The 14861-nt window shown below is 44.0% G+C and overlaps 1 protein-coding gene across 1 annotated transcript in view; it reads right to left on the minus strand.

The window, feature by feature from the left end:
* The window catches only part of PREX1 (phosphatidylinositol-3,4,5-trisphosphate dependent Rac exchange factor 1), a 165563-nt gene extending 151155 nt beyond the window's left edge, over window positions 1–14408 (minus strand). The window contains exons 1-4 of the mRNA XM_019509731.1: window positions 14395–14408; window positions 11654–11768; window positions 10212–10283; window positions 4875–4997 (exon numbers count right to left, since the gene is read on the minus strand). Coding sequence (XP_019365276.1) covers window positions 4875–4997; window positions 10212–10283; window positions 11654–11768; window positions 14395–14408 — 324 coding nt within the window. The remainder of the gene's footprint in view (window positions 1–4874; window positions 4998–10211; window positions 10284–11653; window positions 11769–14394) is intronic.
* Window positions 14409–14861: the final 453 nt, after the last annotated feature.

Consider the following 14861-nt stretch of genomic DNA (forward strand, 5'->3'; position numbering starts at 1 on the left):
AAAAAAATCAATCATTCACCCAGTTCGAGTCCTGGAAATGGGAAGGGAAAGATGTTCCCCTCTAAAGAGCTTCTAGACTCTACAATCCCAATTCATCAAAGCATTTATTCACCTGCTTAACTCTAAGTATGGGCTTAAGTCCATCTCTATTCAGGAACTCAAGTATACTCTCAAAGTGGTTCAAGACTTCTGGGGATCTTAAGCACATGCTTCAGTGCTTTGAAGGCTTAGGTCCTAGAAGAAGGAATATATATTCTATTTAAAGAGCTTATGGAGTTGAAACGGAGCACATGTCTCTCTCTCAGAGAAATGTATACAGCTCCACTTCAGCAGCTCATAATCTTTACTATACTCCTGTGAGACAGCAAACTACTGGTATCCTCATTGTACAGAGCCAGAACTGAGACACAGAAATGACGGAGTGTAAGGCTACTCTGCACAGTACTAAAAAGGCTTGACTGTTTCTAGTTCCAGAACTAGCACTTGCAGAGCTAACATAAGGGATCTCTGAGCAGTACTGCCTTGTGCTGTGCGGACACACCCAGAGAGACCAAGTGACCTGTACAAGATCAACCAGGATGCCTATGACAGAGCAGGAACTGAACCTCGGTCTCCCATGGCCCAGGCCTGCACAGCAACTGTTGGGCCAACTGTCTTAGGAGTGAGAAAGGGAGAAAGGGTTCTGGCTGCAAAGGAAGTTGCAGGATTCCAGCATAACTGAGCGGTGCTAAGAGATCGCTGCAGCAGAATTGTCTGATCATATCCCCACAGTAGGGTCAAATCCGAGATGCATCTAATTCAAATACATAGCAGCCCACAAAGCTGATGGGACCAAGTAAGCCACCAAGGTTGGCTGGGCAGTGGTATTTGTCTCTGAGGCATCATATCTACATTCTCTCTCTGACACTCCTCCTTTAAACCAGCCATTTAAGACCTTTCAGACCCATAACTGGGCTAGCCAGGTAGCTCCTTGTCTGGCTGTTATTACCACTGACTCAAGGAAGACTGGAGAGTAATGCAAAATAATAGCTCACATAGTGTTATACATGTAGTTTTGTAGGTGTTGCTTGGCCAGCTGGAACTGGTGTGAAAACAATAGACAACGCCACTGCCCCAAGTAAAAATAATGGAGGATGCAAAGTCTTATTAAAGGACTTTGGTTTCTCGTTTCTTTTCCTTTTCTTTTCCTTTATAAGATCATGAGTTTTATGGAGGCAGATGTTGTTCAGGCTCTGAGATTACATCAGCATCAGTAGGTAGTTCACTACGTTCCAGGAATCTGCACAGACTTCCTTTGCTGTTTCCACCCAACATGAATCAGCTCTGGCAATAACAGGGAAACTGAGCTCTGGCCAGTTCAATGATCTTCTGCCCTGCATACAGTATGTCCATGGCTGGACAAAGCAGAATCTAAGATGAAGTGTGGTGGTTTGGGGATTCTGTGTGCACTCAGCTTACAACACTTCAAAGTTCATTTTGAGTGGGAGGTTGGTTTAACTTTATGACATTTTGCTTCCATATTGAGCTAAAATTCACAGGAGACAAACAGGAACAATTATTTCACCTGGCACAGGCCTAATAATGGTCATCCATTCACGATGACTATCCATTCCAGTGGAGAAAAAGATGGCTACTGCCCAAATAAAGCCTGTTTGTCAAGTCTGCAGTCACAGTTCACCTGAGAGGAGTCTTCAGTCTGATAAAGCTGATCAAGAAACCACCTGACAAAGGGAGCTGGAGGTTCCCCAGCCAGGAGTCCACCACTCATTTTAGAGGACAAGTGGAAGAGCAAAAAAGCACTCTCTGAAGAGCTCATAAAAAGATGGTGATTCAGAGGACAAGCCACATGCAGGAGAGAGAGGATCCTGGAAAGACTCTGCCATAAACCCAAGGATTGTTCAAGAGGGGTGAGGAAACGGAGGCAGGGAAACACACATAGGCATGTTTTCCATTATTCTAGGTCTGTATGTCCCTTGTGCTACACAGAGTAAAGACTGATTGCTTTTTTGAAACCCTCCCGCCTGCCTGTTTGCTTCAACTATCACACACCCTTGCAGAAGTGAACTATGAAGCCAGAGTGCCTAGAAGGTTGCAGTTCTGGTAAAGGGTGCATCCAAACCACTGGGGAGTTGAGGGCAGAGGGGGGAGGTGGAGAAGCGGAAAGTTAGCTCTAGTCCCAGGGGTCTTGGGCAGCAGGATGCAAGAGCCCATTGCTGAAGAAGAGTGCCACATAGAGAGCCTATGCCCAGGAAATGTGCAAGAGAGGCCATGGAAAAAGCCAGTGCTGCAACCTTGCCAGAACAAAAGAAGGATAGGAACAGACAGGCACAGAGAGGTGGGATCCAGACACAGCAGCAGCAGCAAGGGATGGGTAACAAGAAACCTCAGGAGAAGTGTTTAGTGCTTAGTAACGCCAAGGAAGTGTCAGAAAAATATAGTATCATTAGCCTGCAGGTGCTTGATTCCAGAGCTACCCAATCTATTTCCTGACCTTACAAGCAGTTTACTTTCTTTTTTTTAAACAGCTAATTTCTGTGGGAGAACATCTGTGCTAACATCTGGCAGGTGACACGGAAGTGGCACTTGTAACTAGAATGATGACAACCCTGTGATTAAGCCAAGTGATCCTGATGGAAGATATAGTGTCACATTCAGGTTGCACAGGCTTTATCTTCCTTCCTCACTACTAACTCCCCTTGGGACACTCTGCAAGCTGACTATAATCTAAAACAAAGGGGCAGCTACACTTCACCTTCACAGAATCCTTAATAATATTCACATGCACTATATGGTGGGGAATGATTTTCTGTGGTTTTTTTCTTCAGCATTTCTTCCATTTTTTTGGTTGTGGTTTTTTTTTTTGGTTTGGGTTTTTTTGGGGGGGGTGAAGGAGGTTAAGACAAGGAATGTAAAAGGCAAACCCAGACAAATACATCTGTTCACAAAGCAAATTGGCTAACATGGACTCTGCAAAACATTCAACAGGTGTGTCCTCAGACTTCATCTTTCCAGGATAAGTTTTGGCTTTTCCTTTTCCTGCCTTCAGTGTGGATCAAGGGATCCATCTTGCAGTCTCCTGATGGCAAAATGCTGCACACTTTTGAATGAAACTATGGAACAACTCCACAGGGAACCTCTGGGACCACCAGCAGCTGAATTAGCTGCATCTGGGACTTTTCCTTAGTACAGCTTTCCCACACATGCTACCGATACACCAGAACTGTTGCAGTTAGGAAACTGGTAACCTTCTTTGAACACCGGCAGCTGTATCAAGGATATCAAGAAGCAGGTGTCAGATATGTGTTAGTGAATTGTGCATTGTGGCACGTACATTCTTTCAAATGTACCTATTTGCTCCTGCAGGGCCTCACATCGCTTTTCCTTCACTAGTCTTCTGTTGACTCCTTTTTATCTATTTGCTACAGCACTATCCTTAGAACCAGAGCCCTACCTCTGGCAGGACACCCATGCATTTATGGATAACCCGACCTTGCCTGCACATTCGGAATTGAAAAGACTTTGGCTCATTTCAGCTTGTGGGCTGCTGGCCTTTGCTTTTTTGGGACTGTGGGACAGCAATGCACTCAACCCTTTTCAGCGTGAACTGATGCAGAATGTGTCGGCTGGTGAGTCCCTCTGCAAGGAAAACTGGCAGCAACGCTCATCTCACTAGCATTGCTGTTTAATCATTTCTGCATCATTACACATATCTGTATCTTTTATTCATAAGTAACATTCCATTTATTTATCAATTATTAAACATCTCAGTAATAATGTTATTCAATGTTACATTTGTACGCTGAAGTCTAGCCAAAATTTTTATTCATAAAGTTCTACACCAGTGGCTGAATTTGGGAGGAATGACTAGATAATAACATTTCTGGGTCTTCAGTGCTATTTTGTGACAAACCACAGTTATACAGCATCAACCAGGAAATGTTCTCTTTTGACACCTCCATCTAATGCACCTATTTAAAGTGTGTACATGCTAAAGAGTACATCCTGTTGACAGGGAGGGATGCTAAGAAGCGTTCAGGGCATAGATCATGTCACATAATGATGAGCAAACTCAAGCAAAGGGGACAAGGGCCAAGGTTTTATGAACATAACGAATGACCGTATAACTTCTGTCTATTCAGATTCAGATACACTCTGAAGCCCAGATCCTCAAAGCACAGTGGAATGAAATCTGATGAATAATTACTGCTTCCGAATGAGGTTACTAGAGTTTGCACCAAATACGTTACAAGAGAGATGGGAGGTTCCTACTTTTCAAATCCCTGAGAAGAGCAGTTGCACATAAAAATATTTGTACAACTGTATGTTGTTATACATAGAAATGGTGTAATTGTTCATGCAAATGAGCTTTATTAGTTGTACATATTCAGAGTTTGAAAATCAGGCCCTTGTCGTATAGTCAAGGAGAAACACTGCAGTGAAAACATCAGCTTTGAATTCCCCGGCGCTTATGAATTTAAAACCTCAGTTTTATTTCATATTAAAGCATATGGAGTTTTTTGCACTGATTCCATTTAGAATCGTGCCACTCTCCTGAAACCTTTAGAACTAAAGCAAATAAACTCTCAGCAATAAAATGTGATCAGCTGGGAAAAAAGGAAAGGAAAAAAAGAAATTCTAGGCAACGGGAAAAGGAAGAGTTTCTAAAAATACCTCCTTATTTAGCTGGGTTTGATGTGGTTTCTATTGTTCTAACCTCATTCACAAAGGTTTTTCCCACCCCACACAGAACTTTCATATGAGATACACATTGTCATGGTACAGCTACAAACCTTCGAGATTAGGGCTAGCTACGGGGCACGGGAGCGTACAACAGGAAGCTGCAACTGCAGATAGCATTAAGTCATTGTACTCACGAATTTTAAGAAAACATTTCCCAATTCATGCTGAGATTGAGGTTCTGGTTGTAAACAAAATTCCAAGGCAGTAAGGAACTCCTTGTGCACGTCAAGAATGTCTTCAATGTTGGAAAACAAGATCTGAAATATGAAGAGAAATCTAATGTTAACTACAGAAGCAGGCTGAAGTGGTTTATTAAAGGAGTGCCTAAGTACTGATTCTGTCTAGCACAGCAAGGATGGAGGATGGTGGCTGCATTGTAAAATGCTTATGGGGAATGGCTGATTAGCCACGCTCTCGGCCTTCCCCCAGGGAGGTGCTTTGTTACGCCTGTGCTACTGGCCTATGTAAATGAAAATGAACTTTTTCCGAGTACCTGAGACTCATCAACAACAGCTTCTGACAAAACTATTGTTTTGTCCCCCACCAAGTCACAGGTGGTAAATGTGGTACACCATAAGGATACAAAGGATACAGGCAAAGAAGTAATCTACCTTCTCACTCATGAGAATCACCTTTCTGAAGAAAGGGACATGACAGGTTATTTGCATATCTGAAATCTTGTGGCTCTTACGGACCTTATAGAGCTTTTCTGCATAAGATGCTGAATTGGTCAGAATTTCATGGACAAATCTGAAGTTATTCTTCATATCCTTTAAATAAGTGACTACACTTAGCCATCCCATTTCATCTGAGCCTGCAATAAGGTGTCCAACTCTCTGCTGCCAAACAGCTTGTATTGTCATTCACACATGTTGTAAAATGTTTCTAGATCAGAATAGTAGCATGTTCGCCCCCAGTTAGTGTTCCCTTAGACTAACATAAATGTCCATAAAAGGTGCAAGTAAATGGAGACTCGGGTCTTTAATTTGCTTTTGAACAAGTGAATACGTTGGTGCAAGTTGGGAATTTGTGTCTTCTCATCACTAAATAAGTATTCTCTAGTTGTGAGAACACAATTCCTGACTGTGTGTGTGTCTTATGGTAGTTGAGTTCAACTGCTCAGGCATCAGCACATGCAGTCAATTTTGGTCTCAAAAGAAAGCCAAAGTTGTCTAGGCAAAAGGTGCTATGCACATGCAAGCTGGTATTGTTTTTGTTTTTATTTGGTTTGTTTAAGTTATTTCCCATGTGAAACGGGAAGGAAAACTTTGAAGTGTAAATGTGCACACAGCAGCAGAGAGCACTGTGCTAACTGAAAGAGTCCCGACTACAGTGACTCAACTATGCTATGGGCACTGACAGCCTCTAGAGAAGCAGTTCCCAATTTTTTTCTATAATGATCCCACTTCCAGCTTTGCAACTTCACTTTGGATCCAAGCCTGACTGCTATAGCTGACTCTTTGCAGGATTCATGACTTAACTAAGTGCCACAACCCTATTTGGGGTCACAACCCTGATTTGGAGAGCCATGGTATTTTCTCATCCCTTTCCTTTAACCAGGACTGTTTCAAAGGGAAGGTATGCACTAAAGTCATCGATTTCTCACACTGAAAATGGCCTCCTGGCTTTTGCTTCATCATTAAACAGCACATTGTATAGTAAATAATGTCAAGGAGCTTGGCCTCAGAGAAATGGCTTCCAGTTTCCTGACATTCACTGAGCAAAATGAAGGCAGTTCAGAGCATCCAGCCCTCCCTGCAACATGTGTTACTAGTCAAGGTGCACTGTCACACTGCAGTTTAATGCATGGTATTTGACCTGTTGACTGTGATGAGCTGTTTCAGCCAGAGTGCATCTACTCAGGGAAAGAAAAACCTTGAAATTAAGTCCTACTTCTCCACTAATGGGTACGATGTCTGGTCCCTCATTAAGGCCAATTTATACCTGGATCTCACAAGGATGTGCAAGACTGAGGGTTGAAGGAGCCTTCTTCTCTGGACAAAGGCAAATACAATTCTCTCTTCAGGTTATTCAAGCAGGCACTCCCTTACTTCTACCCACTCTATATGCTCCAGCATAATAAACTGGATGTGCAGAAGAGAGTATGCTGAGTCTTACTAAGGCTATACTTTTGCATGAGGAGATGCAATGCCCTCAGGGCTACCCCGCTGGGACACTGTAGTTCGGCATGATCTCCATTGCAGATGCATGCCTTCAGGTTTCCAACAGACATTCCAGTGCAGTGGATTTGCACTGGTGGGCTTTGAACTCAACAGAAGAAAGAAGAAGAAGGAGCAGAGAAATATTTTTCTCTCCACAGAGGGGCTGTCTGTTTGCTTCCAGAAAATCCCCAGTGCAAATCCTAGCAGAACTGAGCATGGTTCCATTGGTCATCCGTGACTCATGTTATATGTTAGCCTCTGTCTGCATGACTGCCATAAGCTGTGCCTGAAGGAGATTAGCAAGGAAGAGGAAAACAGCTGTCAGGCATGACTTTGCCCTTCAGAAGTGGTCTTCATGGGAGTATTTTTGAATCAAGGAATAACTAGTGTGTAATCCACTCTGTTCTGTAATGGCCAGTGGGATTCAGCCTGCAGCCAGCTCCTTAGACAACCAAGGTCATCTGAGGCTACAGGAGGCAGAGAGACCCTCCCCACTTGTTTGATATGCATTTGCCATTTTCTAGAACTATGCAGGACACACACAAAGCTGTGCCAACTATTTCATCACAGCTACAGTGGTACACCCACCCTAGTCTGAGTGCAGCTACACTGGTGTACAAGTGCTTGGTAAAGTTACACTCCCATTGGGAAAGGAGAAGGTAAAGTTACACTCTCATCGGGAAAGGAGAACAACTTATAACAATATAAGGCACTACTATATCAGTGGAACTATCTGTGGTGATAGAAGCATAATTTTCTACCAGCATAATTATAATTAAAATAATTACACTAGTTCAAAAACTATGTAGACCAGGTTTAATACTGGGCTTGGTATGGCCACTCTGGATGTGACACTAGTGCCCCAGGTTCACCTGACTGCCCAAGATGTGGTGCTAGTACTTAAGCATTATCCCAGCTGGTTTTAAGATGCACTTTTTTCCTCCATCTAGACTAGTGACAGTCAAAACACTCCTGACTTTCCCCTAGACATTCCCACAGCATGAAGAGAGAGAGGAAAAAACAGGCTCAATTCCCCAGGCTGCCAAACCATCGGTACACTCTCAACAGTACCGTCCCTCCTGGTGCCAGTTACTTCACAGTTCCCTGGTAACTCAAGATATATAACATAACTGGGCAGAGTGCCCCTACAACATGCCAATGAACAGCACAAGGAAAAAAGAAAGAAAACTTCTGGCTGCAGGAAAGACACTGTAACTGCTTCTGATGGGAACAGAAAGAGAGAAAGAATGGTCCTGCTGGTCGGAGAAACTGTACTGCTGTGATCCCATGTAAAGGCACCAGGAACTGACTCTTCATTTCAGATGGGGAGCTCTGTAACTGCAAGCTGGATAAGGTAACAAAGCCCATTAATGACAAAGACGCTCTTAATCTGGACCCCATCCACTCTTTCTCATGAAAGCACCCTGGGCTTTCCAACTCTATTAACCAACTCTAAAATAGCAGCCCCCCAAAGAAGAACAAAAGGCCTTTACACACTCATACCTTAAACCAGCAAACAAAACAACATGCTCTTTTGGTGGTCACATCTGATGGGCATAAATTATTACATTTCCATGAGATATGAATAATACTGGCAATAATAATATTCATTGGCATCTCTGGCTGCTCATGATTTCCTGCAAAGAGCTGTGTCGGTTTATTCGTTTTACTCCTGAATTTATTTTGCAGGGATTTTGCAGCATGTTAGGATCTGCAGTTGTTGATCACTGATTATTACTCCCTGGAACACATACTAAACTGGCAGGCCAGGCTAGCTCGTATTGGGGTGCTTGTTAAAGGACTCTAGGTGACCCGCCTGGACACTGTTCAGAACAGCAGCGTCAAAGGCCTGTATGTAAACTTCCCTATAGCCGTTTCACCACTTTTTCCTTGGGCTGCCTCTTCACCTGTGGAAAAATTTCCCATCTTGAGACTGTGATGTGATCTCCCAAATTATCTTGTGATGCCTCCTGATCGTTTCCAGGCAGTAGTGAAAAGATCAGTGATTAATTTGCAAAAGTCAGAGTTTGCCATAGGTCTAAAAGAGACCACCAAGTCATCAGGTTCAGTCCCTCCATATTTTAAGCCACTGCATCACATAATCTCATTCAGATCCCCATCAAGCTTTATCTGAACACTAGTTACAAACCTTTACTGTAATCCAACTAACTGTTCCAAAACGACATTGTCTCTTCTACTTTTTTGCAAAACCCCATTTGACTAACCCGCACCTCCCAAATCACTTGCACCTATTCATTTTTTGCTTTCTCCACCCATTCACCTATCTGATGTGTACAGAGTGAGTTCTCTGGAGCAGGGATTGCAGTGGTACTTGACTGTACAGTGACTAGTGGAAAGGCCCCTGACCACTGGCCAGGGTCTCTACATACTATAGTAATACTAATATATAGCTGAATTAAAAAAATATGAAAGAACCAACCCTGGTGAAGCCAACCCTGTTCAAGCACTGATAAGAAAGCTGTTGCTATGACATAACTCCATTAGTGTAGGACCCTCCGCTCTGCAATGTCAGCAGCAAAGCTTCTCATGAATTCAGCAAGGTAGGACCAGAACTTAATTCTGTGCACAAGCCTTAGTTTAGTGGCTGTTGCACTACCACTCCCTTTTCTGCCTGATATAAATTTCACTTGGTCATATCCAGACAAATGTGGACATTTAGTTCCCTGGGGACAACTAGCAGCGGGACACCTTGTGCCGCTGCTAGTTATCGCTGGGGAACAACTGTGAGATGCACTCTTTGGCATATGGCAGGTTACTCCAGGTGGCTAGGGCCAGCAACTGTGCTGGCCCCAGCTTCCTTATCTGGGGGCTGGGGAAGCTGCAGCCATGTCACTCCTGCAGCTTGGAGCCTCGCCAGTGGCCAAAGCATGGTTCCAGCTGGCCAGACTCCAGTTAGGAGCAGCACAGTGCTGCCTCCATGTGCACCACCCCCCTTTTTTTCTGCACAGGTTTTACTGACCCCTGGATCTCCAGGGGTCAAACCCCCCAATCTCCCCCCATGCTGCAAGGTAGCAGCATGGGAAACGCCTGAATGCGCAGTGTAGGGCGCCATAGACAGGTCTGCGATGCCACATACCACACGGCTACCCTCATTTGGACACGGCCTGTGTATCCAAAGTTTGTTTTCAACTACAATGCCTGTAAGCAAACTGTCACTAAAAGCAAAAAAATGGATATTTAATTCCTGGTTCACTGAAATGTTCATGAATAATCTTTTTTCCAGGATTGCTTGCCTCCAATTCTGAATTGTCTTCTTTACTAATGCAATGAGAAAGCTGGAAGGAATACCTTGACATTCTCCTCTGTTATGTGTTTCTCGGCTTTATCCACAGCATTCTGTCTGATTCTGTGCAGAAATGCCTAAAAGAAAAGAAAAAAGGGATTATTTGCCAATGGCCTGATGTGATATGACTTCATAGCTTGAAACTTCTGGCTTCCTGTTAGCATCTAGTCATATGAAGAGGATGTTGTAACCCAAAGGGTTTCCAGACTCTCAGAATTGAACCATGCACCAAATCATTACTTGCACTCTTAGAATCAGCTCTGCATTTTGGGCACGTAGAAGGCATTTCCTTAGAGGTGGTTTGTTTTTCCTGGTAACAAGTGTCTTTCCTCAGAAGCTCTGCTGACACTTTTTGACTGAAATATCTGTTACCACAGCACCAAAGAGAGGAGATGCTTGTTTATTCTCTTGAAGGTTTCTCCTCCCTCCTCTGAAAGGCAGCTGTTCTGTTTTTAGGATGCAACGTGCCTGGCTGCTATCAAGAGAGATGTCAATGAAAATGCATGCAAGGAACAACAAAGTACATTCATGCTGCTGAAGCAAAGGCAAGCCTGAGCTAAGTACTGGGGTTACAGATGATCTTAGTCTCAGCACTTGGGGAACTAAGGGAAACAGAAACCCGCAATCAGTGCCTGCGACGCATTTTCATTTCTACTACATTTCTTTCTGGCTACTTAAAAAATTCAGCCAAAGCAATCTCGGGACTTTCTGCTCCCACTGAGACCACCCCCAACTCTGCACACCTTTGACTTTACAAGCCAGCCGAATAAAGAGCTCAGGACTAGACACAAAGGGGTAGTGACTCCGATACTAGCCTTTAGACTCCTGCTCAGGGCCAGGCAACTGCTAGCAAGAGGCCGTTTGTATATGCAGTGACAGCGATGGCAGTTTGCTTGATCCAGCTGCAATAATTCAGCAGAGCGCACTGCTGATGGGAAGTTTAAACTCGACACGGTGCTTAGCAGCCATGAGTTAAAAGCTTCTCCTGAAGTGAGGAGAGGGGAATTTTACCCTCCCCCAGGCGTCAGCAGATGGAGACAAGCCCCTGCAGGAGGTGGGGGAGGCTGCCTGAAAGGAGCCCAGCGAGGACAAAATCTGCTGGGATCAATTAAAGTGACCCAGACATAAAGCAGGAGAGGGTTTTTCCGGTCTGCCCTTGTTAGTGGTTTCCACGCTTGCCTCTCTTGCATAAGGCCTGGGCCCTGGGGAATATTATGGGCAGGAAAAAAAAGGGGACTTTTCGTACTCACCTGAGACAAAGTGGGGATGTGCGCAACTCCTTTGTATCTCTAATACAAAGCTGCCTCATTACACTGCTGTAATGAAGGGCTTGTAAAAGGTGAACAGTTTTACCCAGTGTCTGTCGGCTGGAGCAAACTCAGCTGCTTTCTGATTCTGCCTGAGGCAGGGCAACTGCTCACTGCAACACATGGAGCTGTGAACCAACCTTGCAGGAGCCGTGAACCAAGCCCCCAGCCTCCTGATCACTGAAAGCCTCTCCCTCCGCCTTCTCAGATAGAAGAGCTTGAGCACAATTCACCCATTGTTGGTCCACAACTGGGCTAAAGGGAAAAGGGTATGCAAAGGTGCCTGAATGGCAGGCAAACTGCTCTAAGATGGATGGGGGAGGACTATTTGCTTGTGCTGGGCGGTGGATTCTCAACCACCAGCTCATGAACAGATGTTAGGGGGTCCCAATCATCTCGATCACCCCCCACCGTTGAACAGGATGCTTGAACCCAGACAGACATGAGGAAATTGGAGTGGATTCTCTGGATGGAAAAGTTCAGGACCGGCTATTTTAGGGAGCAGAATGTTTTTTCCTGGTGACTGAGGAGCCGTTCTATAAAAAAAAGAAAAATCCAGCCTTAGCAGCCAAGGCACTTTACCAGTAATCTTGCCAATGTCTGCTGTGATGTTAATATGCTGCCCAGCTTCCTGGCAGCAGTCAGGGAAGCCTCAGGATTGTGTGAGACAAAGTGTGCAGTGTGATGAGAAATAGCACTAGGATTGACAGGAGAGGGGATGGAGGAGATGATGCCTTCCTGCTCCAATACTGTGCATGATAGCTGAGCTCTATTAATCAGGCAGCTGATTTACATGTTTTGCTCCTTCATATATTAACCACCAGTTCCACAGAGGTAAGACAAGTGGAGATTTTTCCCTTCCTTTAATACAGAATCAGATCTCTGTTTGAAAACAAATCCAATTGGATTAACTAATTAATCCATGCAATTAGCAGCTCCACTGGTGACTAATATTTACCAGTATATTAGTCCCATCCATGTGTATTTCTAATAATAGAAACCCGGTAAACAGAAGGTGCAAATCACATTAGCTGTTACATCTAGTCAAAAAAGCAGAGCCTGCGTTACCGGTAATTTATAAAACAGCTTTTCTGGGATGCCTGTCTGAGAAAATCACGTTAATACGTGTGTGTGTGTGAGAGAGAGAGAGAGAGGGAAAGGGGCTGGCACACCAAAAGAAGCAAGTCTGAAAAGCAGAGACACAAAGAGAGAAAGAAAAGAAAGAGGGAAAGATGTATCAGGAGAAAAGGAAAGAGTCAAATTTAGAAACAGATTGGCAGGTCTGTTCCAGCCTTCTGATCATCTTGATGTGTGTAAACAACAGTATTTCCAGCGCCACCAAAACAAGACAGTTGTGAAGAGACAAATGTAGTCGCCAACTTTCCAAAATGTTACCATAAAAATCCAAACTGGCTGGCTGCAAAACTATTTGTTCCCAGCTTTTAAATCCCCCTTCCTTTGAAATAAAAATCCTTAGTGATGTAATCATTTCACCAGAACAGGGATTCTGCAAGCAACTCAACCAGCTGAAACCACTTCCTATTCAACTACTGGCACAGGCTCAAGTGTCAGCCGTGCATAAATGTCACCACAGCGCATCTTTTGCACTTAACACCAACAAATGCACAAGATGCATAAAATCATAGAAAATGAGAGCTGGAAGGGGACCTCAGGAGGTCTTCCAGTCCAAGTCCCTGCTCAAAGCAGGACCATCCCCAACTAGATCGTCCCATCCTTTTCTTCACCACCTGTCATTACGTTGCCTTCACCGTTCAGTAAGGGACCCATACTTTCCCTGATCTGGTTCCTGACATACTTGTAGAAACCCTTCTTGTTACCCTTCACGTCCCTTACTAGCCGCAACTCCAATTGTGCTTTGGCCTTCGTGATTTCATCCCTGCATGCCTGAGCAAGATTTTTATACTCCTCCCTAGTCATCTGTCCAAGCTTCCCCTCCTTGTAAGCTTCCTTTTTGTCTATGAGCAGCAGGTCAAGAAGAGGATGGCCCCTAGTTGGTCTCTCCAACACTTGCACTAGGAAGTTGTCTCCAATGCTCTCCAAAAACTTCCTACACTGCCTGCGCACTGCTGTATTGCCCTCCCAGCAGATGTCAGGGATAAGGGACTGATAAGTGTGTGAACCTGCACCTTCTCAGCAGCTGGCCCAGGGTTGTGAAAGTCACTCACTGGACTCATCTGAATGACCAGGAATTTCACCCATTGAGTATTAAAGGCAAAACTCACCCATCTGACTTGTTGTTTTACAGAAATTATAAAAAAAAAACTATGGGAGGCCAGAGGGAAAGCATCAGAGCTTAACTCGGACCGTGTAAGAAAGTTATAATCAACGGTTACAGTGGTAATGTGTTCGGGTCCCACAGTGATAAGCCTGGGATGGATGGAGAGAACAGTTAGGTTCCCATTTTACCTGCCCATGTACCCTGGGTCTCCTTGAAGGCAAAAACTGAATTTTTTAAAGCAGCCCAAACTCAGTGATGGATTTCTCCATGCATGACAGAAAAAAAGAGATTCATGACCCACAACAATCCAGCAGACTAGGGAGAGCCCAGATCAGAGCACTAGGCCAAAAGCAGTGTCTTGAAGCAAATGGGAGTTTTTTAGTCAATCATACCAGCCAGACCAATAGATGTTCCTTCTCGTGCTTCTCTTGAAAGCATACATATAAAACTCCATGTCCCGTCTTGCTTGTTTGCATGCCAATCACTAGGAAAAGAGCTCATTGCAGAAAAACAGCTAATGAAGGATTTGTTTTTGTTTAAAGCCCGACTGGGTGCATCAACCTAATATTTATTTGCACACTGTGACTTGTTGCCGTAAAGGTTTGCGGGCTTTCCAGACAAAGCAGAGCTAGTCTGACTTACCACACACCATACATGTTTGCTCAAGGTGCAGAGCCTTGCAGGATTCGAGCAAACCTAGAGCTAACAAGGGGACTAAGAAGTAAGAAGTGAAATATCACCATGTCACCAATCTGCATCATGCCTATTTATAGTGATAGGAAAAACAGTCATCTCTATCCTAACACAGACACACAAAGATGCACAGCATCTTGAAATATGAAAACAGAAGTTATATACAAATTTTCTTTTTCACCAAGCCTGTTTTTATTTTATTTTTAAGGTCTCCTCAAACTCCATGGCACTCAATGTACTACTCTCCAACAGTGTGAAATTCAGTTAGCGTGAATAATGCAACTCTGAACCCTTACCCTGAACGTAACATTCAGTTTAAGGCAAGAATTTCTAAATCAGAGCTGTTCCCAGATTGATAATGATGTTGGATTCTCTGACATGGGTTTTGACCAGCTCTTGTTAGTCTTTTAACATTT

Source organism: Gavialis gangeticus, unplaced genomic scaffold, assembly GCF_001723915.1.
Source record: "Gavialis gangeticus isolate Ggan-Ray unplaced genomic scaffold, GavGan_comp1, whole genome shotgun sequence".
NCBI classification, from domain to species: Eukaryota; Metazoa; Chordata; order Crocodylia; family Gavialidae; genus Gavialis; species Gavialis gangeticus.